The sequence below is a fragment of the Argiope bruennichi genome, chromosome X2 (assembly GCF_947563725.1).
Source record: "Argiope bruennichi chromosome X2, qqArgBrue1.1, whole genome shotgun sequence".
NCBI classification, from domain to species: Eukaryota; Metazoa; Arthropoda; class Arachnida; order Araneae; family Araneidae; genus Argiope; species Argiope bruennichi.
The window spans coordinates 137,757,357-137,782,441 of NC_079163.1; the positions used below are offsets into that span (position 1 = coordinate 137,757,357).

General features: G+C 32.5%; 1 protein-coding gene across 2 annotated transcripts in view; it reads right to left on the reverse strand.

The window, feature by feature from the left end:
* Positions 1–11,601: 11,601 nt before the first annotated feature.
* LOC129960613 (uncharacterized) overlaps positions 11,602–25,085 on the reverse strand; it is a 43,704-nt gene continuing 30,220 nt past the window's right edge. Inside the window, exons 11-14 of one of the 2 annotated variants that reach the window (XR_008783639.1) lie at positions 25,014–25,036; positions 20,157–20,409; positions 18,252–18,332; positions 11,602–11,738 (exon numbers count right to left, since the gene is read on the reverse strand). Coding sequence is in view for 1 of the 2 variants with exons in the window: in XM_056074149.1 (XP_055930124.1) it covers positions 20,377–20,409; positions 25,014–25,036 (56 nt within the window). In the remaining variant the exon portion in view is untranslated. Of the gene's footprint in view, positions 11,739–18,251; positions 18,333–19,924; positions 20,410–25,013; positions 25,037–25,085 lie in introns of those variants that run through there. The other variant, XM_056074149.1, reaches the window with a different exon arrangement.

Genomic DNA, 25,085 nt, shown 5'->3' on the forward strand with positions numbered 1-25,085 from the left:
CCAAACAAGCAAATTAGATTCATGCAATTTTCTAGCGTAGATTTAGTATAGCATCTATGCGAGTTTTCTGCATTGCAGAAAGCCTATAAAATTTTTAAAAAAAGATTATTCAAAAGAGATGAAGATTCTGTGAAACATTGTAAAATTACAATTAAGCCCTTTTTTTCAAATATGTTTTCTTTAATAAATCCGTGATTGTTTGGAACAAATTTTTAAAAAAGTATATCTTAGTGAAAATAATATACATTTACGTAAATACAAATTAAAATGATTTCTCTAGAATATATTATGAAAATTAAAACTCGCTGATATACCATGTTTCATGAACTATCAACATTAAATAAAAAGTTATTCTATGTTAAAAGAAATACATTAAATACTAAATGACCTTTAGCTACTACATGTGTTACAAACCGAGTTTATTTTGCTTTTCTTCATTTTGTATCCTTTATCTTCAAATTGTATTTTGTTGTTGTTGTTGTTGTTGTTTGCATTAGGAAAAAGGGGAAGCATTTCTTTGCGCAAATGATATTTAATATTAGCCATGTATAAATTTCATAATAAATGAATGCTGAACAATGGTAAAAATATTTTTATACTTTAAGTATTTAGAACATTTCTGGTGCGAGGTTATTTCGGTAATTTTTAAATATAGAAGTGACACAAGAAATAATTTAAATTATTTTTTTGTGGATAGTAGAAGGAAAACTAAAGAATAATTCTCTGTTAAATATTCCTTCAAATCCAATAGAAAACCACCAAACTTTTAGCCTATGTTGAGAATTAAATTATAACTGTTACATAAGTATTATAATGCAATTCTTTTATTTAGCAATATATAAGTAAGAATTTATTCATTTCATTTTAATAAAACGATTACAAATTTCTATAATGGAAATATACTTAATATTTAATCAAAGTTTAATGAATTATGAATGAAAGTAAATTACAGTGAATGTACACTTATATAGTTACGAAGAAATTAAATATTTCTTTAAAAACTTCTTTATGTTACAGCAAGAATTTCTCATGCAATGCAATAACAGAAATCTGACTTTATTTCTTTTAATAAAGAAACTAACGTTCTAAATTCCTTTGCTCTTGAAATCTTATATTGATCTCGACTGGACTTCTGAAAACTATGGGCTCATTTTGAGATAACCAGACTTTTGCCCATAGCAAAATACCTGCAACTTGTGCATTGTTTCCCCGAAAAAAAATCGCTTAAGAACATCCTAATCAATGGGCACATCGAAACATGCCCTTGAAGCCATTTTTATTAAATATGATTAAATTCACAAGAAATTTGAATCTACTATACAGAAGCTGTATTGCCAACAGTCCAAAAAATTATTTAACTAATTCTAATCAAGGGGGGGGGGCAAGATTTTTTAAATAGGTAAAGTTGGCAATTGTCAGCTCTTGATAATTTTTAATATTTGTAGAAAGGTATTTAGTTTTATACTTTCATTTAATGATAGAGGGCCCTGCAATCAAATTTATTCAAGTCATAATCAAGTATTGATTAAATTAAATTTAGAACTTTATTCTAGTAATATTCCTAATTACCATTTACAAGTTATTCGTTATGCTATTTTCTAATTCTAAAAAATTGGAAGCTTTACAGTTTAAAAAAATATATTCTCTTCTTTTACAAAATTGTTTAGAGTGTTTACAAAGTTGTCTTTTGTTTTCAATATTTTGCTTAAAATTAATTTTACATTTTAACTGTGCCCTTTTTTTTTTTATTTGTACAATATTGATATGGACTTTTTAGAAAGGGACTTTCAACTTCAATTTTAAAAATGTACTACTTAAAATTGCTGAATTAAAATTAAATTGAAGTCAGTAAAAAAATTTGGAGGGAAAGGAGGGCTTTGAGATTTTCGTTATCTCAGAGCCCCTGGAAGGTTTAAAACGGCCATGAATTCTTCTGAAATTCGAAATATTTACATTGCTTAAAATATGAGAAAAAAACGCATAGTTAAGCATTTCAATAAAGGGGTATTTGTATATTGTTGAAGAGTGTTATCAGAACTTTATTCAACACTATTTTTAATGACTTATTGTACATATAAGAACGATCTTTAATAAAATTAAAGTTTCTAAAGAACATATACTACATATATTAATAAAAAAGTAATTTTTATTAATTCTGTTTCATTTTTTAATAGTAGATTTGGATTATGATTTAATAAATAGTGCAACTAGAAGAAAATTAAATTTGAATTCAGCTAATATCCCCTAAAAATTTTCGCAGATACAAATGATCAGTTAACCAGCTATTAATATACTTCTGATTTAGTAAGCTGCTTATTTTACGCACCGTATACTTACAATATTTTATATACAAAATGCAAAGACATATAATGAACAAATAATTTATCTTCATAAGAGTACAGATTTAAAAAAATGTAACAACATTTAAATTAAATCCACGATGAATAAACAGAAACGTTTAAATTTGTAATGGCGTTCCACTCTGGAAACTGATTTTTTTTAAAAACTGATATAGCATAGAAACTTAACATCCGTAGTTGGAAGGTTTTCTTACTACGTACGGCATTTCAATAATTGCTTTTGCAACTTTTCCCTCCTTACAAATCATTCCAATACCACTAACCACATTTAATTGTACTTTAAATTTAAGAAATAACTTTTTTAAATGCCTATATTTAAATAACATACATTTTAAAGCTCGAACTTATTGAATTAAAGAAACGAATCAAGAAGAAATAAAGCAAAAGCTAATGAAACACAAACTCTTATTTATTTATGTAAAGTAATGCATTTATATCTAAAATCTAGAAGAAATAGCTATTTCGAAGCGGATACACTATTTATATGAGAAGAAATATCATTCATGAATGATTTTTATCATACATATTTTGAATAAATGCATTGAAAAGAAATTCATCTTTCATAAAAAACAAAGTGGAAATTATTCATATAGAATTAAAACGCACGAAATTGATTAATGGACGTATCGTTAAGTATTCGAAATTGTGTCAAACATCATGCTAACTCTTGCCAAATATGACACTTTTAGATAACGTTTAAAATGTTGTAACCTCTTCTAGAACTGACCTCATCAGTGACGCAACCGCATTGTAAACAAGACTATTGATTGACAATTTCATGACTGGTATGCAAAGTGTACTGCACGCAAAAATCATACAACCACCACTTCAGTTGTAACATTTTATAATGTATCTTTTAGTTTATGTACTGATTTTTGGTCTTTTTACAATGCCAAGCAAAAGATATGCTATTTTAAAGTTGGGAAAACGAACAGTATGAAGTCATTCATTTGCTTAATGTGCCTCGGCAAACAGTGTCTGATGCAATCTATCGTTTCAAATAGCTTGGCAATGATGGTAAAAGTACAGGAAGTGAACTAAAACATATGGTGAACAATTTCAGTAGCCGTAGGTTATCAAAAAGCGAGTTCAATGAAATTCGAAGGTTTCTATGAAAAAGATCGCTCTGAACTGAAAAAAAGAGACAGAGCAGAGCAACGAATGGCAAAATCAGAACTTGGTTTGAAGCCTTACTAAGTCCAGAAAGTTCAGCTTCTCACTGAAGAAAACAAACTCGTGCGGCTCGAAAGACGCCGAAAACTTTTGAAACGGGCCGCTTATCAGAACTGAGAGATTCTTTTTTACTAATGAGAAGCTGTTTACCGTCCAAAATTTCGTAACTCCAAGAACTATAGGATCTGGTCTATAGACGCACCAAGCACTTCAGCAGTTGGTGAACATCGCAAAAATCCAAAGTCGGTCATGGTCTGGGGTGGAATTTGCGAAAATTGCAAAATCTCTCTGGTTTTTGTAGATGAGGAATCTAAAAAAATTCAAAAAGTGTACCAGTGGGACATTCTAAAAGATATTTCCGTGAGCCGAAACACAAATGTAAAATGTGAGTTTCAACAAAACTCTGCATCAGCTCACAAGGCTAAAGACAGAAGAGTGATGGAAAGAACATTTCTGGACGTGAAAACATCTGGAAAATGGGCACAACAAACACAGAATCTCAATAACATGATTAAAGTGTATGGACCATTTTGAAGTCTAAGGCTTTCACTAAAGGACTTAAAAATTTGGTCTCATTTCTCATTGCGGCCCATTTCTGAAAATTTCAATAAACGTTTGCGCCTCTGCATCGCTGCAAAAGCAGGCCACTTTGAAACCAATTAAATTTATTTATCAGTAAAAGTCTACTCATTATCATTTGTTATATTTTGTTAACTTATTAATTTTTATTCAAGTTATATTAAAATTTGTTCGGGTTTTTCTACCACATCCTGTCTACGAGATGCAACTGTATCAATGAGCGTAATCTACCTTTAACAGCCAATTCAAATAAGAAAAAGACAGCCGCTTATATGCAAAGAATCTTTTTATGACGGTAACACGATACAAGGAAACAAAAATGAGAGATTTGTGCTTTAAAAGGTTTAAAAAAGATTCTTGTCCGATGACTTGAATTGAAAAGAGCCCAGGCAAATGCTCAAATATAAGAAATGTCGTGAACAGCATGTCCTTCTAACATGAAAATACTGAAACATTTGCGAGACATTCTTATGAAGAAGGGTTGCTGCTTGATCAAGAACTCTTCAAACCGCTCGGGAGCTTTCAAGGTAAACGAGAATGACAGTCACAGAATTTATAAATGTCATATCAAGTTTTTATTTCCGGAGAGACCACGTGCTCAATTGAAAGCACATAAAATTGCAAAGGAGAAACGTTTCGACTGTCTGCTTTATAATAATGAAAATATTGAAATCTCCACAAGTATAGAAAACTAAGATGAAACTAGCATGTAGTACAAGTGTTTAGATTATTATTTTTATAACATTTATATTTGGAATTCTTTCATACCTAAGATTATTCCTTTTGAATGCTCAATGAATATTTTAAAAGTAGATCAGAACAGCAAATACTGAAAAAGAAATGGAAAAACATTTTTCTGAAGGCAAATAATTAGATTTAGCCTAGGAATATGTTTACCTTTAAAAATGATCATAACATGGAAGAATCTTAAAATTTTACTACTTCAATGAGGAAAAGATGGCATAATGATTGTAAGCCCATTAAGTAATATTTGAATAATATTATGAATATCTGGGAATACCGAACACTGCAAGAAAGATATTGTAAAATATCTGACCAAAGTTTTAAAATCCTAGATTTTCAAAAATATTTTAAGGACTTGTACATAAATATTGATTTTCACGCCAGCTATTATTTGATTTGAAGTATTACATAAAAGAATTCATGTAAAAAAACTATTCTTTACAGTGCTGATTACACTTCTTACTGTAAAATACATGTAATACGGTAAAAACGATATATGAATTCAACGTCTATCGACGTTGCATAAAATGTGTTTGATAATATAATGAAATAAATATACGAGTGCATTAAAAACTAAAATTTGACTTTCAATATTGTAAAAATACATATTTTAAAGACTCCTCAAAATACACAGAAAAAGGAAAGATGAAAAATTTTTAATAAATAAGACAAGGTTATAGTTAAAATGCAATTTTTCAAAATCAAATAATTCTGAAATGAATTTATTCTTTCTTCCAAAAGATAACAGTATACCCCGTTAGAAAAAAAAAAATTCTCCACAATATCTTCCACGTTATTCGAAATGCCATAAACTATCACGAAGCATTATTCCGCATCTTGTGCTAAATGGAATCCAAGTATGTGGCGCAAAACTATGAAAAAAAATAAATAAATTCTATGTTTATGGAACTTCATGTATGTGTTGAATAACGTACCGAAGTGAATGAGACATTTTAAATATTAAAAGTGCCGCTTAATGCACTGAAAAAGAAATAAATAGTCAAATTAATCTGTGCATTCTGTTATGTTGAATATTCCATTATTCCAAACTGAATTCTAGTAACATTTTTAGTTTTCAAGTTACCGACTCCGAAAATTATTCTGTTCAGTTAAAGCAACAAGACTCCGTTTCACAGAGAACTATTTCATCTCTTATAATTAATACTGAAATTTCCCTGTTTATAAAATAAATCAAAAGTAAAAAAGTACATATTACATAATACATTACGCTTTTAATAATTTTGAATGTAACATCCATAATTTGTTATAATAAGCTGAGAAATTCTCTTTTCTTCCCCCAAAAATTTCCAAATTAACAAGAGATCATTACGGAATTAAAATGTCTACTTAAAATTCGATCGGGAAGCGCAGACATTCCCTAAACTCCGGAATTCGGTAACTGATATCATAATCTTGGCCTTTCCAAATCTCAATAATAGGATGTCTAAGATGCTGATTAGCTTGTCCAATTTCGATACTCTAAATAAACTTTTCTATTATAATAAGAATAGCGGCAGGATAAACGAAAAGAATTATAAGGAAATATTACGAGTGTATAAATTTTTTTCTTTTAATTTACATAAAGGAAAATTAAAAATTTTCATTATTATACAAGATTTAATGCAGTATAACATTACCCTATATTTAAAAATTTTACAGCATTAACATTTTACAAGCTCAAAATACTATATAATATACACTGAAGAGCCATAAAAACAGTGTAGCAGGTCGTATGCAAATAATGGAGATGTTCCCCCAATCAGTTTAACGCGATGCGGTCAACAGTGCATATATAAGACAACAGGTATCTGAGGAAGCTATTGCATCGATTCTTGCTGTTACAATGGCAAATTATCAAGATTTAAGTGATTTTCAAACGGGATTAATCGTCGGCGCACGAGAGATGGGGTACAGCATTTCCGAAGTAGTGATGAAATTTCAATTTTGGCACACGGCTATTTCAACGGTATGCCGCGAATATCAGGCTTCCGGTAAAACTTCAAATCTCCGACAGCGGTGCGGCCGGAAATAGATCTTGACAGAACGAGATCAGCGACGGCTGAAAAGCATCGTTACACGAGATAGACGTTCAACACTTCCTCAGATTGCTGTGGATTTGAATGCAGGCTCATCAAGTGTCAGTGCATGTACTGTGCAACATACGCTAATTGATATCCGTTTTCGCAGACGCAGACCATCTCGTGTATCATTGTTGTTGACTCGGCGGCATAAAGCTCTGCGCCTTGCCTGGGCTCGCCAACATCGTCATTGGACTCTCAATGATTGAAGAAACGTTGTCTGACGAGTCACGTTTCCAATTGTATCGGGCTGACGACCGTGTACGATTATGGGGAAAACCCAATGAATTCTTGGATCCCTTTTGCCTACAATGAACTGTTCAAGCTGGAGGAGGCTCTGTGATGGAATGGGGCGTGTGCAGTTAGCATGAAATGGGACCGTTGATACGTCTACACTCGATCATGACAAGTCAGAGGTACGTGAACGTCTTTTCTGACCACCCGCATCCATTCGTATCATGTGTGCATTCCGTGCATATCATGTGTGGACAATTCCAACAGGATAATGCACCACCCCACCGGTCTACAGTAGCTATCGAATAGTTCTCTTCTAAATTTCATTCCTCTCTTGGCCACCTAATTCCCCTGACATGAACATTATCGAGAATACCTGGGATGTTTTGCAACGTGCTGTCCTTGGGAGACCTCGCGCTCCCATGTCTTTGTGAACTGTTCTGTAGGTGCCTGTTCTGCAGCAGACCTCATGGTGCTACAGAATATCTTCAGAAATTAATTGAATCAATGCCGCGTGCTCGTGGGGCTTCTACACGATATTAGATTGGTGTGCCAGTTTTTCTGGCACTTCAGTGTATACAAGTCTTATATTTAACATTGATTCAATATTGGGGAAAATATGCGACATATTTGCTATTTCTAAAATTATTATTATTATTACTGCACATCTCATTTTTACTGTTGCTTGCTGATAACCTAGAAGCATCAAATACGTCAGCACTAAAACCTTTCAGGAACAAGCGATGCAAATTCAACTCAATTATTCGAAGCAGTTATTTCCTTCTAATGAATCGAAAAGAGGCAGAGAAAAAAAAAGAAAAAGAGAGTGTGTAATGAATCCTTGAATTAACGAGGATTTTGATTCGTTTTATTTTTCATCATAGAACTTCCTTGCTATGAAAAAACAATGATTTGTTTGGTTAATTTTTCATAACAAGGATCTTCCTTTCCGAGGCATATAATAGTCCGCAAAGCGAGTCACGAGATTAGAAGGCGCAATAGACAATTGAAAAATGACATCAATACAAGCGGAATTGTTCTTGTTTTAATCCTACGGGGCCAGTTCAATGCACTCCATCCATTGTAGCATAAAGAAAAGTTGATTCATGCATTTCAGAAGTTTGTCTTTGGTCCGATTCTGCACCAAATGTTTCGACATGACTGGTCATTTGCTCAGATTCAGTATCCAAAGTATCAAAATTCCAATGATCTGAATCATGTAATTTCGAGTTATAATTATCAATAGCAGATGTTCGCTAACACCCCTCCCCTTAATATTTACATCTAATTTTAAATCAGTATTAAAAATGGAAATAGAATATGAAACCTAACAACTCATTAATTTGTACAACATTGCCTATTTGCCTATTTATTATAAGTTTTAAGCACTTTTTCTTCTCTACTCTGGTTTACCCTCGATTTTCAGCATTTTTAAGGGTTTTCTTTTCTTTATTCACACACACACACACACACACACACACACTAGTTTTCTTAAATTTTAAATTAAAAAAAATGGATTATAAATTATGAAATTTTGAAACTACATTTTTATTTAACCCTCTCGATTCCAGCGGGGCGGTTTGGGGCGGTTTGAGAATTTACCCTATAACATCCACGTGGGGCGGTTTGGGGCGGCTGTTAGCCGTTTTAGGGGAGATGGGTATTAAAAGAGGCTACTCTACTGAACACTCCAGGAGGTCCTCGTTATCTTCGACAATCGCGGCTTTTTCACAGTAGTTTCCCCTCTGCCTTAGGGCGGTAGGGGTTGAGGAGGAATTCACTAAATAGGTTGTTGGCCTACATTTTGTATTTTGAAAGGGTTTTAGTTTCTATTTTCACGTGTTGTTAGCTCAAAATTGGAAAGATTTTATGGCCATTTATAAAAGAAATGTTCCACTGAAGTTCTCTGGTAACGATGAATGTTATATAAGGATACCGACACGTTGTTTATTTTTCGGACAAGCATCAGAAGCCCTTTTCAGTAGTAAGACTATTGTAATGATATAAAGACAAACCATTGCATTGTCAATGCGGCCTATTCACATCGTAGTTTTCTCACAAAATGGGTAGCGACACTTGTTACTATGAAAGGAAGTCGTTTTACACTCCAAGCATCTTATTCTTTCATCAAAGGACTGTCGGAAATTCTGAGGCCGTGTACAAACTACCGCTTTTAAAATAGAATTAAAAAAAAAAGATTCGGAGTATTTTTTATCGCTCTCTTCAAAGAGTGAGATAAGTTATATAAATACTGAGTTCCTTTTTAGAATGCCATTCTGAAAATTTCTCTTCAGTTGTGAATTTCTACTCTTTATTTTATGTACTGTGAATCGGGTGTTTGGATTATCAGAGTAATTTTTCTGTGGAAACGCTTATTATTTCTTCATTATGAGTAAAAGAAATCGTGAACACACTAAAGAAGAAATTAAAGCAATTTTACTTGATTCTGATGAAAGTGACAGTGATCTATCAGCGAAGATGATGGTTGGCCAAAAAATGATACTTTATCTGATCTCTCATTTATTCTAAGCAAAGAAACAGGAGATGAAACTAACGAGTGTCAGGTGAACGAGAGAGATAAAGATGAGGAGTAAAAAAAATGTTATATAATGTATATATTATCAAACATTTGCAAATGATTCTCTCGTGTTAAATTTGTGGAAGTTTAATATGAAGCTTTCGTTCAAAAATTTATCTTGTCTTAACAATACTATAGAAAACTTCACATAACATTTTAAAATCAGAAATTCAGCTTGAAAAATTCAACATGACAGTTCATACTAAAAAAGTAATATTTGTGATTAATGTAATTTTAAATGTGTTAAATCTTCATATTTAGTTTATGAAGAATGTAATGTTTTAGTAAAATGTTCAGGCTGAAAACTGAAGGAATGTATTTTCGAAATATATTTCGCTGAGTAATTTTTCCCCCGAATTTTATTTCATAAATTTTTGTATTTCATTATTAAATGAAGTTTTAAAAATATGTTATCTCATCTATCGAAACAATTCGATAGATGAGATATATAACGACGTAATATATTCCCTTGGTTAGAAAAAATTTTTAATAGTTATATTTTAAAAGATTAGTAAAAATGAGTGGCAAAATAAAGATATTTTTGGAATTTATATTTACCCTACATTCTTTTTCGATTATTTAATGTAAAAGCAAGAATGCGTAAGGTTTTGGGGAAAAAAATGTGAAAACTTCTTTAAAAATTTAATTAAAGTTCTAAAACTTTTCTCTTAGTATCACTATCGAAAATGAAAAATAATATTTTATATTTAAAAATTCAATAAAGATAATCGTTTATACTCAAAAAAAAAAAAAAAAATGCTAAAGACAATAAAAGAAAAAATCTTAGCTGAGTGTTGAAAGAACATATTATTTTCGAAACATCTTTCAAAAAGAGCAATAACATTTTTTTTATCCAACGATTGTTTTTATTTCGGTATTAAATGAAGATTTAAAACATTATCTTGTTTATCACTGAAAAGCATTGACATCTATACTATGTAAAAAAATGTACTAATTGCATTGATATATGTATAATGTATGTTTTACATTACTATGTAAAAATTTTTTACATGGTAATATATGACATAATATTTAATTTTGGCAACAAAAAAAAATGTAAAAGCCTATTGAGAATTAAATGAAACAAAGATGTTTTTGAAATTGCTAGTAAAGCCAGTTTTTATTTAAATGGTTTGGAAGCCTAACATGAAACTTACAAAAAAAAACAACTATTTTCTAAATTATAGAATAAATTTCAAATTTTTTGTAAAAAAAAAAAAAAAAAAAAAAAAAAAAAAAAAACCCCTCACAAAGATGATGAGCGAAACACTTCACACTAAAAAATATAAATACATTAGAATAAAACTCTTCAGCCGATGGAAAATGAATCTCGTTGTCGAAAACCGCAAGGCAATTATTCAAGGTAGAGCGTCGACAGTTTTATTACTTCAGAGTGCGGGGTTAAACTGCCCCTCAGCTAGGAAGAGTCCATGTCTTTCAGAGACACGCTGAGAAAGTCTGGATGTTAAAGGGAGTGCCACTTGAAAAGTGCTTGGATGTTAAAGAGTTAAATGTACTACCACGTTTCAACACTAGTATAGAATTGAAATTCAGGTATCGAATTGGGATTAAAATAGTTACTAGTTTCATAAATTGATTAATAATTATAATCAAAATATTTTGAAAGAGTATTGCTATTGGTAATATGCAAATGTACAAAGTTCCATCCTTATTAAAACGAAACTAATCAAATTAAAAATGTATAATAAAAACTACTCTTACTGTTTGTCAAAGACGCCTAGGTGAAGGTTGCGCTGCTTGTGGACTAGCAGGAAAGAGCTGCCTGCGTGGCCGGGGGGGTGACGCTCTTGGTGATGGAGGCGGAACACTTGTGGGAGACATTTCCGCTGTGAACACACTTTCCGGTGTCCCTACCGGCGTGGATACCCTCAAGGGTTCTGGTTCTGAAACCAGCAACGGTTGTGGTGTTGCTGGGCGTGTCACAATCGGCGGTTGCACAGCCGATTTTTGTTCCAGCTGCAGGATGGTTTGCTAGAATTAATGAGAACAAATTAAAATTTCAGAATTATTATGAAACAGAAGAAATAGAATAGAAGCAATTTAATCTTCAGAGATGAATACTGTCGTAAAGAAACCAACTGCTTTTGCTTAATTAAATGAGTAGGTACGACTATTCGATTAGTTCTGTTTGTTTCTCAGAAATTAGAACTGGATTTCGATTTCATTTCTGTGTTATTCGATTGCAGTTCACAATTAAGCACTCATTAATTCCCTAAAACTAGAAATATGTCCTAGCATAAAATATACTTTAAATGATATATAAATGATTGTGTTTCATGTTTTAATGAATAAATGCATTGATGAAAAATTTGGTGAATTTTACTCGGTCGACTCTTGTTGGAATTTAGTAAAATAACACGGTAACAATTTAATCAAAAATGTATCACTCTTCTATTAAAACTGTACGAAATATCATGATTTGAATTTCATTTTTGAACAATTTAACAATCGCCTGAAGGAAGAGCTTTGAAATGATTGCGGATATTTCTCAAGTCTTTTAAGGTCTCTTTTCCAGATATATCCAAAAGTTCATAATTAGAGAAATTTAGTCTCAATAATGAATCTTTTTTTGATCCAAATGCAAGTTGAACAAGAAATTATATAAATTAAAAACAGCGGACAGAAACAAATTTAGACTGCCAGATTTTTTTCAACATTGCCTTTAATGATTTTACGATATAATTGTTTATTTCTCTTAGAGTAATTTTTTCAAACTAGAAGTATACGCTTTATCAACTATGAGATTGGAATTATTTGAAACTAAATTAGAGAAACAGTGCTTGACCACTTGAATGATTTGTCTCCCTCCCACCCCTACCCCCAATCGGTAAACATCTGTCACCACTTCAGAAGATACATTTTCAAATAAAAAAAATTATTAAACTATGATACGAAACTAAGTACTTTTTTTGTGCATGGCTATGTGACAGCACGTAAAATATCAAAGAAAGCTAATCTGAGAACATGTATGAAAAGGATGAAATGATATATTTAATTTGTCGCACTATAATTTAGTATCTACAAGTAAACAAACCAACATAAAAATGAATATTATATTTTAAATGTATAACTAGTCAATACACCAAAAATAAACACACCTAAAAATAATATATCCCATTCTAATAACTTCTCACGATTATTTTATGTAGACGCGTAAGTAAAGAAAACATTTAAGTTTTCATTGTCAGTACCTTCCAAATTTCGTTGTCTGCAATAATTTTCCTTGGAAGTGTTTTTATTCATATCTGAACACTTTATTAAAATGTTTAGTCATTCTTCCTTTCACTGGAAGTTACCAAGGTTCAATAGACTTTTACAATTCTTTTGGAAAAATGAGTGTAAGATATTGTACTATATTTTATCAACGATCCAACTAATTCTGGGAATACGATATTCTCCCCATTTGAAATGAATGTCTCTTTGCAGAGACACGAGTTCATCAGAATAAGTCGAGACCGGCACCACATCGGTGCTTATAACTTCGAATCCAGAAGTGGAGTCACAATCGCTTCACTAGAAGCTTTCAGATTCTAAATACATTCTGTATCTGATGAAATTTCAACTTGAAGAAAATATGCATTCGAAATTCCAATCGTGAAACTTTTCCTGTATAAGAATAGTATGACGTACGAGCTTATCAAACGAGATATAATAAAACCAATTTGATAAGGTTTGAACGAATTCTATAAAAAGACTGTGCGAGGTGCTGAACACGTCAAATATCTTGAAATGGCTGACAAACAAGTGACATCAGTTGCGAATTATTCATGAAAGGAAGAATAACCCCCATGAAAGGGATTAAAAGAAATGCATTTCGTTTGCGATAGGAAGAACGAAGAATCCTTCGCGTTTGATTTCAGATTAAAGTGTGGTCTTTCGTATAATTTGTCAGAATGACTTCAAAAAGATTTAAAAACAAACTGGTGTGAAATTTCCTCACAAAAGCGCAACACGATTTTTTAGGTTACGGCTGGGCTCCCTTCGTTACGTTCTTTCCTGGACTTACGAGCACTAAACTCCATCTTGAAATTATTTTATTTTTATTCATGAAATGATATACATGTTCTCGGTTTTAAATTATGTAAATTATGCAGGAAAAGTGCAGAATGTTTTGCGGCGAAAAGAAGTCAATGGTGGAAATTGTAATTTTCATTTTTCTTATTACATAATTTTATTTAAAAAGTTTGTTGTCATCGAATAGATGCAACAGATAGCTCCTAAATAAAATGTGTGGTCAAAATTTAAATTTGAAGACTGAAACCCATTTATGCATTTTGTAATTTTCTAAATATTGAAATTGTTTAATTCTAAATTTAGACATTGTTTGAAAGCAAGGATTTCATCAATGTATGATTTAAATAAAAGGTTGCATAGCGCATAATTTATCACAAGATTAGACTTGCTTCAGGAGACTTTGCTACACTCATTCACGATACATTGAAGGTAAGAATAACAAATACTGATCTAATGTTGTGGTAATTAGAATACCACACTCACATTTTTAAAGGTATAAAAATATACACTGAAATTTACTAACCTATGTTTTGCACCATAAAATCGATCACGGTAATTACGATTTGCAAAAATAATACCGTATAAAATAAGTACCGTTAAGCACAAAAAAGTACAATACAAATACCGTTACAAAATAAGTACTGTTAAGTACAAAATAAGCACAATACAAATAATATCTCTTAATCTAATAATTTTTTTTTAATTTGTCCATATTACTTTATTCTACAATTCTCTTATTTTTTGATCCAAATCTCACTTTTCTTTTTATTTCTAACATGTACTCTAATAAATTGCTAACTAATTCTCAGACTTCAAGCAAATAAAAATCCCTAATGCCTACGGAATTCCTTTGAAAGATATCCAAGATTCCCTATAATGAATTGACATGTGTTAAAAGGAAACCATATAAATCTCCTAGCAAAAGCACCAATGTAATTTCTCATTTTTAGATTAGGTCCTGAGGTGAACAAACGTATGTCATTGCTTCTGCCCGAGTACAAACCAGGCCCTCTCATGCAAAAATAAATTGAAGTTAAATCCCAAATTTGGTTCTTGTCCGCCACTTATATTAAATCAATACGCAGAGTGTTATTCAAAAACAGAGGGTATAAATGCGAGATTTTAAATTAAAGACAAGAAATAGAAATGCAGTGCATAACTATATATAAAAATTCGAATATTTATGTAAAATAAAAAATAAATAAATAAAATGTAATGTTTTCTTTAATAATCAAAGGATTTATCGACTGTTGCACTGCAGCATGCATTTCATTGTTATGCTAATATCCGCATCTTTATAAACAGAATTACATCCGATGCAAGAAATTCGTAGAAGATGGTTGAATGTGGAAAGAGATGGTTTCATTCTTGTCATCCTTGCATGCCAGATGGAACTGGCAAGCTTATCGGAACTGCTTTCGAACATACAATGCACAAAACATACAAAAGCAGAGAAAACACGAGCTTTCGAATCTACAGATACGGGGTGTATTTGAAATTTATCTAATCTGCAAAATTAAACTGTTACAACAGTGAATTCAATAATCAGGGACCAGCAATATTTCATCAGGAGAAAAAAAATGGATTTCCGATTTCACTTTGCCGTGTAATAAATTGAATTCAGGTTAAATGCATACAATAAAACTTCAAAATCCCCTTTATTCAGTAATGTAACTCATGAGGTTATCTATCAGTTATTGTTAATTAAAAATAAATATTTTAAGTCTATTCCTTTTTTAATAACCCTGTATATTATATATGCATTTTATTTTATTTGAAAGATTGAAGTGAAAAACTTTGTAACTCAAAGCTTAGGGTGGGTGAAAAGTCATGCTGCATTTACTGATACTCGACCCTCCATTTTTACCTTTTACCCCCTTAGGGAGATGAGATGATTTAATAGAATTAAAACTTTTTAAATCCTCCGAATATTGTTAATTCATATTGAATTTTATATCTTATATTTTATGTATGAGTATGATAGGATGTTTTTTGAAAATAGTATGTCATTTCTTTATCCCACTTTCAATAAATAATAGATTTTAAGAAAAACTGAGGAGTATTTAGGATTTTAGTAGATGTTTCTTTTCGTTGCCGACACCAGAAAGATTTGAAGAGCATGAAGGAATTTATTATTTGTCATAAATAAGGCGATATCTTATAGTAATAATGTTAATCATTTTTTTTTATCGGTTTCCTTTCGCTTTTCATCAACTGCTCGTGTAAACTTCTGTATCTATTTTTTTGTCCTCACATCATCATTTCTAATTTTAACTTTTGAAGTTAAGAAATTCTTTAATGCTTTTTGTAAATAATTAAAAAAATAGAAATAGTCGAATTTAAATATATTATTATACAGTATTAAGTAGGGTTTGACGGTTTTCAAACCCGGTTTTAAAAAACCGGTTTTTTAAAGTAAATTTATCACATTCGAAAACCGGTTTTTAAATTAAGAAAACCGGTTTTAAAAATTCGTATTATTATGTAAAAATTAATTTTGAACTTATTTGATTTGCTATTCATTCTATGTAACGGCCAGCAAACATTTTTTCAACGTTGCAAGTTGCGTTGGCCAGTGCTTGTGCACTGCCCAGTTGCGCCTCGAATTCGTCAGTTTATGTTTTTCATGAACATCCCTTTTCACTTTTTTTTCTAGGTGAAACAAAAGTTTGATAAAGTTCATCTCACTTCTCATCGGATGTTTTGTCTATCGGTATGAAGTCGGTGTCAATAGATACGTCAGCAATTTGACTGGCTCGTTTCGAAGAACGTGTGAATGGAATAAATAATTCCCCGTTTTCTGCTTCCTGATCACAATATTTAATGATATCATTTAAAATTTTCTTCGTACCACTCCTGAAAGCTTTTTTACTACACCACTTGAACTAGCCATATCAATAAGAAATATTCAATTAAAATAAAATTGGAATTTTAAATAAAACACAGGGCGTTAAAATATTCCATATTTTCTTTCGCAACGTTTTAACATAAATTATGTCTTTAGCAAGCATCGGAATTAGATTAAAAAGTGTTTATTTTTTTCAAAATTCCTAGAAAATGTATAGATTAGATTATTTTAAATTGCATTAATATTAATAGTTAAAATAATAAAATTGTAAAATAAACTTCGAAAATATTTATTCAATAACTTTAATTTCATTTTTAAATAAAGTTTGAGAAGTTAGTTGGAAGTTCGGGATAATTTCAAAATGTTCGGGATAGACAAGGCAATCTGAAATCATTGTAATAAAATGTTGAGTTGCAAAGGATCATCTACGAGCAATCTACATAATCATTTGAAAGCAGTTCATAAAATAATTGACGGATATAATATAACTGTCTATCCCAAAATAGGGAAAAATATTTTTCCCTATTCAATTTTTTTGGGCAAAAATTCGGATACCGGCTAAAACCGGTTTTTTTAGAAATATCGAATTTGAAAACCGGTTTTTCAAAAGTCGGTTTTTGTATAAACCCTAGTATTAAGTTATTATTAGAATGTTTTTTTATTCTCTAGAATTAAAAATGAAATTAAATAACAGTAAAATGATTGTCAATTAAAATTAAACTAAATAACAGTTCAAGAATAGGGATTTCGCAGTGGCCACGTCACGTATTTTTAATGATCACGTATTTTAAATAAGTCTATAAGTAAATGCAGCATTTCTTTACCATAGATTGTATGTTAACTAATTAAACAAATACAAAAATTAGATTACCGAGAGGTGCGATTGAAAGTTTTAAATGGTGAGTGAATGGTTACGAAAGCTCTGGAAGAAGAGTGAGCGAAAGTAACCGAGATTTAAAAGCGCCATGAAAGCAAAACAAGCGAAAATTAAGAAGAGTACCGAAATAAGTGCTTGAAAATTCTATACAGAAATCCGATGGCTTTTAAATGCAGCATGACTTCGTAAAACAGTTGTATATGCTTTTTAATTTTATCGAATTTAATTTTATTCTATAAAATGTAAAAAATGCATATACAAAGTTAATTGAACATTGTTTCGTCATTTGCTCTTAATAATCATTAAAACGTTTTCTATTTCAGTTATAATAAAATGGTTAAAAAATTGTGAGCAAACTATATTTTCTGTTATAAATATTATTAAAAACTAGAATTCTGTGAAAATTTTTCATTCGTTAAAAAACGATTTCAAATTTCGACAGTTTATCTTTTTAATAATTCAGGATTGCTCTACGGAAATCTAAAAAAAGTTCTCATTTTTCTGGTTTTCCATTAAATTTTTCAAAAGTTGAATAAAATGAGTATTTTTTTTTGTCAGAATTAGCACAGCATGAGATACATGAGTATGAGTTCGGCGCTTACACATTGGACAGTACTCAATGCTTCGAACCCTGAAGTGTAAGTAATTGTCATTTGACTGACGGTATACCGATTCTATTACACAGTCAATTTTTTAATATGCGGTATTAATATAAGTTTTCATCTACCAATTTAAAGCAGCTTACTTGCAGCGTTGCTATTGTGCCTTGGGCATCCTGGTATTTGTGCTTCCAGAATGAAGCCTCGATTTCCAAGGCTTGGATCCTCTAGAATAGCAAAAGATAAAACATCAGAAACATATTAATTTTAAAAGAAATTACAAAGTTTTAAAAATAATTCGTAAATTTCTGGAAATATATCAATTTCAAATTTACATTTAAAATAAAAATTACTACATCTTGTAAAAATGTATGGAAATGGTTCGATATTTCATACTGCCAGAAATCCACAGGAATTAAATTTGCATTCATGCGCAGTTTCATGCAATTGCCTTTTTCGTTCAATGAGAGCCGTTTCATTTCTTCTGCAAAGGAGTTTAATAATAATTATTTCAATTCAGAGGAGCGATTCTCGTTGCAGGAAGAATTCAAGAAGTTTTAATCATTCATTAATATCAAATGCATTTTTGTATATGGTTTCACAGTAAACATAAAACAATTTATATTTTTTATTTTATTTATTTTTAGAGATCACACAAATGTTCCTCGAGTTTAGTATTTAATCATAATAGTTTCAAATTTAAAAAGGTTTGAGAGCTTTGCAGAACAGATATAGTGACCTAACTTTCTTTCCAAACTTTCGTATTCGCCATTGGAAGAATATTTGCTCCACGAAATCGGATTTAACTTGCATCAAGTGAACTCTTCAGATCATAATTCAAGTAAAATGAGAATTCCATTTTTATAATGAATTAGAAAATTTTAAGATGACAGAAAATGCTGTTAGCAATTAAAACATCGTCTCGCACTTCCCGTTGCGGTCACTGACGGTTTAATGGACGGGACGATTGAAATTTAAAACGAGAATTTTTAAAATAACAATAAAGAAAATTGTAAACAATGGCTACAATTTTCTTTGCAAAATGGAAAAAGAATTATCTATGAATTGTGAATTTTAAAAAAGTCAGTGGCCCAGTGCTTAATTCGATTGTTACCATATTGAGGCAGGTAAAAATCGGTAAAAGAACCCATTATAAATTAGAAAAAGAATTTCAACGATAGCTACTAAGAAAATAAATTTCTTTTATAATGATAATAAAGATGAAAATGAATATGGAAGATGTAGTGCAGTTTCTTTCCTTTATTACAGAGTGCGAGACATTGGGCGTTCAAGACCAAAGAGACAGGAAGCGATCCATTTTTAGAGATAAATGATCCTATGATTTTTCTTTCCTCGAGAAGTTGATGAAAAATTTTCTCAGCAACTCTTTTTCGAATTTAAGTTATGGGCACTTGATTCGTTATTTGGCTGCAAGAACGTAATATGGAGAAGTGCCATAACAGTCCGATCACAGTTACATTGGTCATTGTCCTTAACAATCCTGATATCAGAAAAAATGTAAATATTTAATATGAAATAACATTTCTTCATCAAAATTAATTTAAAAGTAGTTTAAAAATGATAATTTTAAAGATTAAAACTGCATAAACTAAAATGAGATACGTTATCTACGAAATATATTTAAAATAGTTTTCAACCAAAATAGAAAAAAGGTAAATATCAATGCCATGACAAAATTTTCAAATACTTTTTTAATAAAAAAATAGCAAATATGAAAGTAAATTAGCATATCATTAAATTTCCCATAAATTTTTAAAGATGACAGTAAGATTTCCTTACACATCCTACGTGTATTTCTTGTGGCTGTTCCAACAACGGCTGGCGCCTACTTAACGTCTAGGCCTGAGTGATTATTTTAAATCCAGTTCAATCTTAATAATCGCCCGGTTCAATCATGTTGATTGAATAGAAATAAATACAGGAACCCATCATATTCTAGATTATTATATTATTTACATATTTACAGTAATGGTTTAAAATATAAAACATAAAAGTGAATCAAGCCTCTCGTTCATGGCGAACCACGCCACCTTCGCTCGTCGTCCCTCGTCCTTATCTTGTCTAGTCCACTTCCTGTTCGTCTCTCCTGGTTTTCACCCCCTCGGATACCACGTGACCTTTCCCCTCCTGACTGGTTTTGCAAGCTTCGTCGTTGGGAGCGGAGGAGCGGGTCTTACACGCCCCCCCTTGGAGAAGCACATTGTCACCTTAGAGACAATGCTGCGTCTTGAGAACTGGACGGGTTGCTTATCACTGATCATCTCTCATGGTAAAAGGTTGATCCTGAAATGAAACATAGTTCCAAGCAGTATTTGTCGCTACAACTAGGAAAGGAGCAGGAAAGGGTGGGAGAGCAACTGATATGCAATTCCCAAAGAAAAGAAACAACACATACACAAATTCAAAATATAAAGACAAACAAATATGTATAAAAAAAATATCAAATATGCACAAAATTGGTGATAAAAGTAACAAAGCAGATGCACAAATGTTTTCGTACATTTCTGGAAAGCTTTTCTTTCTTACTGCTGCAATGGCAATCTAGATAGAGAGTCTGCATTGCAATGTTTACTCCCCTTCCGATATGATATTGTCACATCGTATCTCTGTAAGGCTAACGACCATCGTGTAAGTTTTGCGCTGTGAGGCGTTTGTTGAGTGAGATACGTCAAAGGGTTGTGGTCGGAGATAACTTGAACACGAGCACCAAATATCCATGTGTCGTATTTCTTCAAGGCCTCCAGTACGGCGTAGGCTTCTCTCTCGATAGTAGCCCACCGTGTTTGAGTTGCAGTCAATTTCTTGCTGAAAAATGCAATGGGTTTTTCCTTCCCATCATCCCCTATCTGAGCTAAGCAGGCTCCAACGGCTGTTGCTGAGGCATCCGTGTATAACTGGAATGGTTTATCCAGTTGTGGGGTGTATAATGAAGGCATCTTGATTAATTCTTCTTTTAAGATTTGGAATGCTTGCTCTTGTTCTTTGGCCCATGGAATTTTGTTGGGTACATTTTTCTTGGTGAGATTTGTTAGTGGTAATACTAATGAAGAAAAGTTTGGGAAATAGTCCCTGTAATAATTTGCAAGTCCTAGCAAACTACGGACTTCTTTCTTATTTGTAGGTCTCAATAACTTCTTTATGGCTTCAATTTTCTCGGGATCTGGGGAGTGCCTTCCTGATCCGACGATATGGCCAAGAAACTTCACTTCCTTTTTGCCAAACTCACACTTCTCTAGATTTAAGGTAAGGTTGGACTCTTGAAACGTACGAAATACTTCCATAATGTGCTTTTTATGTTCTTCCCAGCTTTTGGAGAAAATGGCGACATCATCAATATATGCACGACAATACTCTCGATGCTTTGAGAGGATCTTATCCATGCTTCTTTGGAATGTGCTTCCTGCATTTTTCATACCGAAGGGCATCACATTCCATTGGTACAACCCAGAATGAGTGATAAAAGCGGTATAATGCTTCGCTTCAGGCTTCATGGGAATTTGCCAATATCCTTTGGTGAGATCTAATATGGATATAAAATTAGCTTTTCCAATTTCATACAATAATTCAGTAACCAGTTTCATTGGATAGGCGTCTGCAATCGTATATTTATTCAGTTGACGGTAGTCTACGCACAGTCTGATACTACCGTTTTTCTTAGCAACGCACACTACGGGATGTGCCCAGTCACTCTCGCTATGTTCAATGAGTCCTGCTTCTAAAAGTTCTTGAACTTGGCGTTCGACTTCCCCTTGCAAAACAATTGGGACACGATATGGAGCCAATCGCTTAGGGACACAGTCATCAGTTACCTTAATATTATGTCCTGGCACCTTAGCTTTCCCTGGAAACTTACTGAAACTGTCTGTGTACTTAGATAAGATATCAATCAGCTCAGCTTTTTGTTGTAATGATAACTCCTCTTCTTGATTATGAATTTGCGTTCATATATCACGACTGATTTTGCTTTTCTGATTGCAATTGGTTGGGGCAGGAAATATTTCTCCAAATTCATTGTCTTGGTCATATATCACTCCGACTTGCTCAAGTCGTGCTATGTATGGTCGAATTTTATTGACATGAATCTCTTTATTCGTACCATCTTCCATCTTGACGAGTACTGAATGGGGTCTTGTAAAAGCAACAATACTCACTGGCCCGATCCATTTCTTTAACAGCTTATGAGAAGAAGCTGAATCCAAAATCAGAACCTTTTCTCCTACTTGAAAGGTCTTCTCACGAGCTCGCAAGTTATATCTTCTTGCATATTCTGCCTGGTTTTTTTCGGCATTCTCCATGGCAATGCCATGAGCCTTTCCTAAATTTTCCTGCAAATTTTCTAAATAACTCTCAATGGATCTGGAAACACCTACGGGGATTCTTCTTTTTCCGGTCCAGAAATCTTTCATCAGAGACAAGGGCCCTCTGGGTAACCTTCCATAGACCATTTGAAATGGTGACAGTCCTGTTGTACTGTGTGGTACTTCCCTATACGCGAATAACAGATATGGCAGATGTATGTCCCAATCTTTTCCATTTTCCTGGATATTCTTGCTGAGCATTTCTTTTAAGGTTTTATTCCATCGCTCAACTGCACCCATACTTTCCGGATGCCCGGGAGTAGCAAATCTTGGTGCGGTGCCAATCACTTTCAGGAATTCTTTAGTTAAAGTCGATGTAAAGTTAGTACCTTGGTCAGTGCAAACGACTTCAGGAAATCCTGTAGCTGTAAAAATTTTCATGAGCACGTCACACGTAGTTTTCGCGGTAATATTTCTTACTGGGATAGCTTCTGCCCAACGTGTACACAGGTCAATAGCGCAGATGATGAATTTGTGTCCTCTCCTGGACGGAGGCTCCAGTGGACCTATACAATCAATGCTCCAAACTTCAAAAGGATTTTCTGGTCTGATGATAGGCTGTATTGGGATCCTATCTCTGTATGTAATTGCCCTCCTAACTTGGCACTGTTTGCAAGACTGACAAAATTCTTTGACATCTTTCTTTATTCCTGGCCAGTAGAATGAGTACTTTATTCTTTCCTTCGTCTTTCTCTCTCCCAGATGACCTGCCAATGGTAACTCGTGCGCTGCCTTAAGCACACACTTCCGTTTACATTCTGGCAACACTACCTGTTTCACCTTTTCTCCACATACCCATTCAGAGTGCAATAAGATGCCATCTTCAACTGAATAACCATTCTGTTGGGAATTGCCAAATGCCCATGCCGTCTTCAGAGAGTCATCTTTTTGTAACTTCGAGAAACAAATTTTCTCCTCCAATGGACTTTCTTCATTATCTTCTTGATTTGGCTCTTCATGGACAGGTTGCTCCGAATCTACATTATTTATCACGGGTAATAAGGTATGTGCCTCTATTTTCTTACATAATGCTTCGTATGTAGTCGAGGAGATCAGCATGTCGCTTATTAGTTTCTTCGATGCTGCACAAGTAACAGGAACATTGCCATGCTTCCCATCATTAATTTTTACATTGATAGTAACTAATGGGGCAAGTTCCTCTTCCCCAAAGGCTGATATAATTTTTATGCTGCCCTCTCCTTGTTTAGAGCAAGAATCAATTATATCCTGTCTGATGACGGTGATTTCAGCACCTGTATCCACGATACCTTCAAATGTATTGTCTTCAATTTTCACTGGTATTTTCTGTAGAGGGCTGATTCGTGTTATTTCTTTTTCTGGTGCCTTTAACTGTGTTGTGAGAATCGTACCTTCATCAGTCTGATTTTCAGCAACATTCTCTGGAAATCTCTGCGATCCACTTTTCTCGCTTGTCGTTTCTACCAAACGTCTTGTCACGCGGTTAATCCTTGAGAAATTCTTCATCTTAGCTAGCTTTGGGCACTGGGCTCTTAAATGTTGCGATGATCCGCACTCGAAACATTGACGCCGATCGGAACGTTCTTGCTTCCAATTCCGAGGACTATTCGGTCTCTTATAATCAGTGTTCATTGCATTTTTGTCATGGACAACTGGATTTTTCTTTTCAAAATTCCCATTTGTTCGTTTCCTATCATTACCAGGAATATGTCCAGTTTTTGAGCTTCTTCTTACGCCGTCGTAATCATCAAGGAGATCGGCTAGCTTAGATGAAGACGAGATTTTTGTCCATGTGTCGACAAAATGTTCCCGAACTTCATTTCCAACTCTTCTTTTAATTTGATCTACAACCATAAAATCTTTCAATGATTCGAAATCCTTTACGTTAACACCATCCAACCACTCCTCCAAGAAGCTTCTCAACTCAAAGGCCAGATCCCTCCATGAACTTTCCATTCTCTTTTGATGTTGCACAAACCGCAATCGAAAGGTTTCTGCACTCAACTTAAATCGTCGTAAGAGTAATTCCTTAACATACTCGTAAACGTTTGATTCCTCTTCAGGTTCCCATTTATAGATTTCAATTTTTTTTTTTTTTTTTCATATCTTTACCTTAATCGTTTTTCTTACAGTTCTGTTTATTTTTCGTTTATTCAATTTTCATTTTATGAATACAGGGCTCTTCTTTCTTTCGAATACTAATGAAATTGAATCGATTTGTGGAATTAATTTCTCGTTTTCTCCCTTCTTGAATTATTCGGGAAAATAAAAAATAATCGTCAAATCTGTATTATTATTTGTCTAAAATAATATTTAAAAGTCTGCCGTTTGAGAAAAATTTAGCAAGTATGAATTTTAATAAGATGTGCACGAACCATAACCATATTTTTAAATACTGTTTCTCCAGATCAACAGAAAAAGCTACATTTTATTATGTGATAATCATCCGCTCTAATTACACAAAGAATTCATTTACTTTATTGACGGAATGAAAAAAATTTAGTAAGCAAATTTTAGTGTAAAAAGTTTTATTGCAACATTTATACATACCTGCAACAAATCCGAGTCACCCCCTGGAAAATAAACAAACATTTATAAGTATTTTTTTTTAAAAAGCTTTTG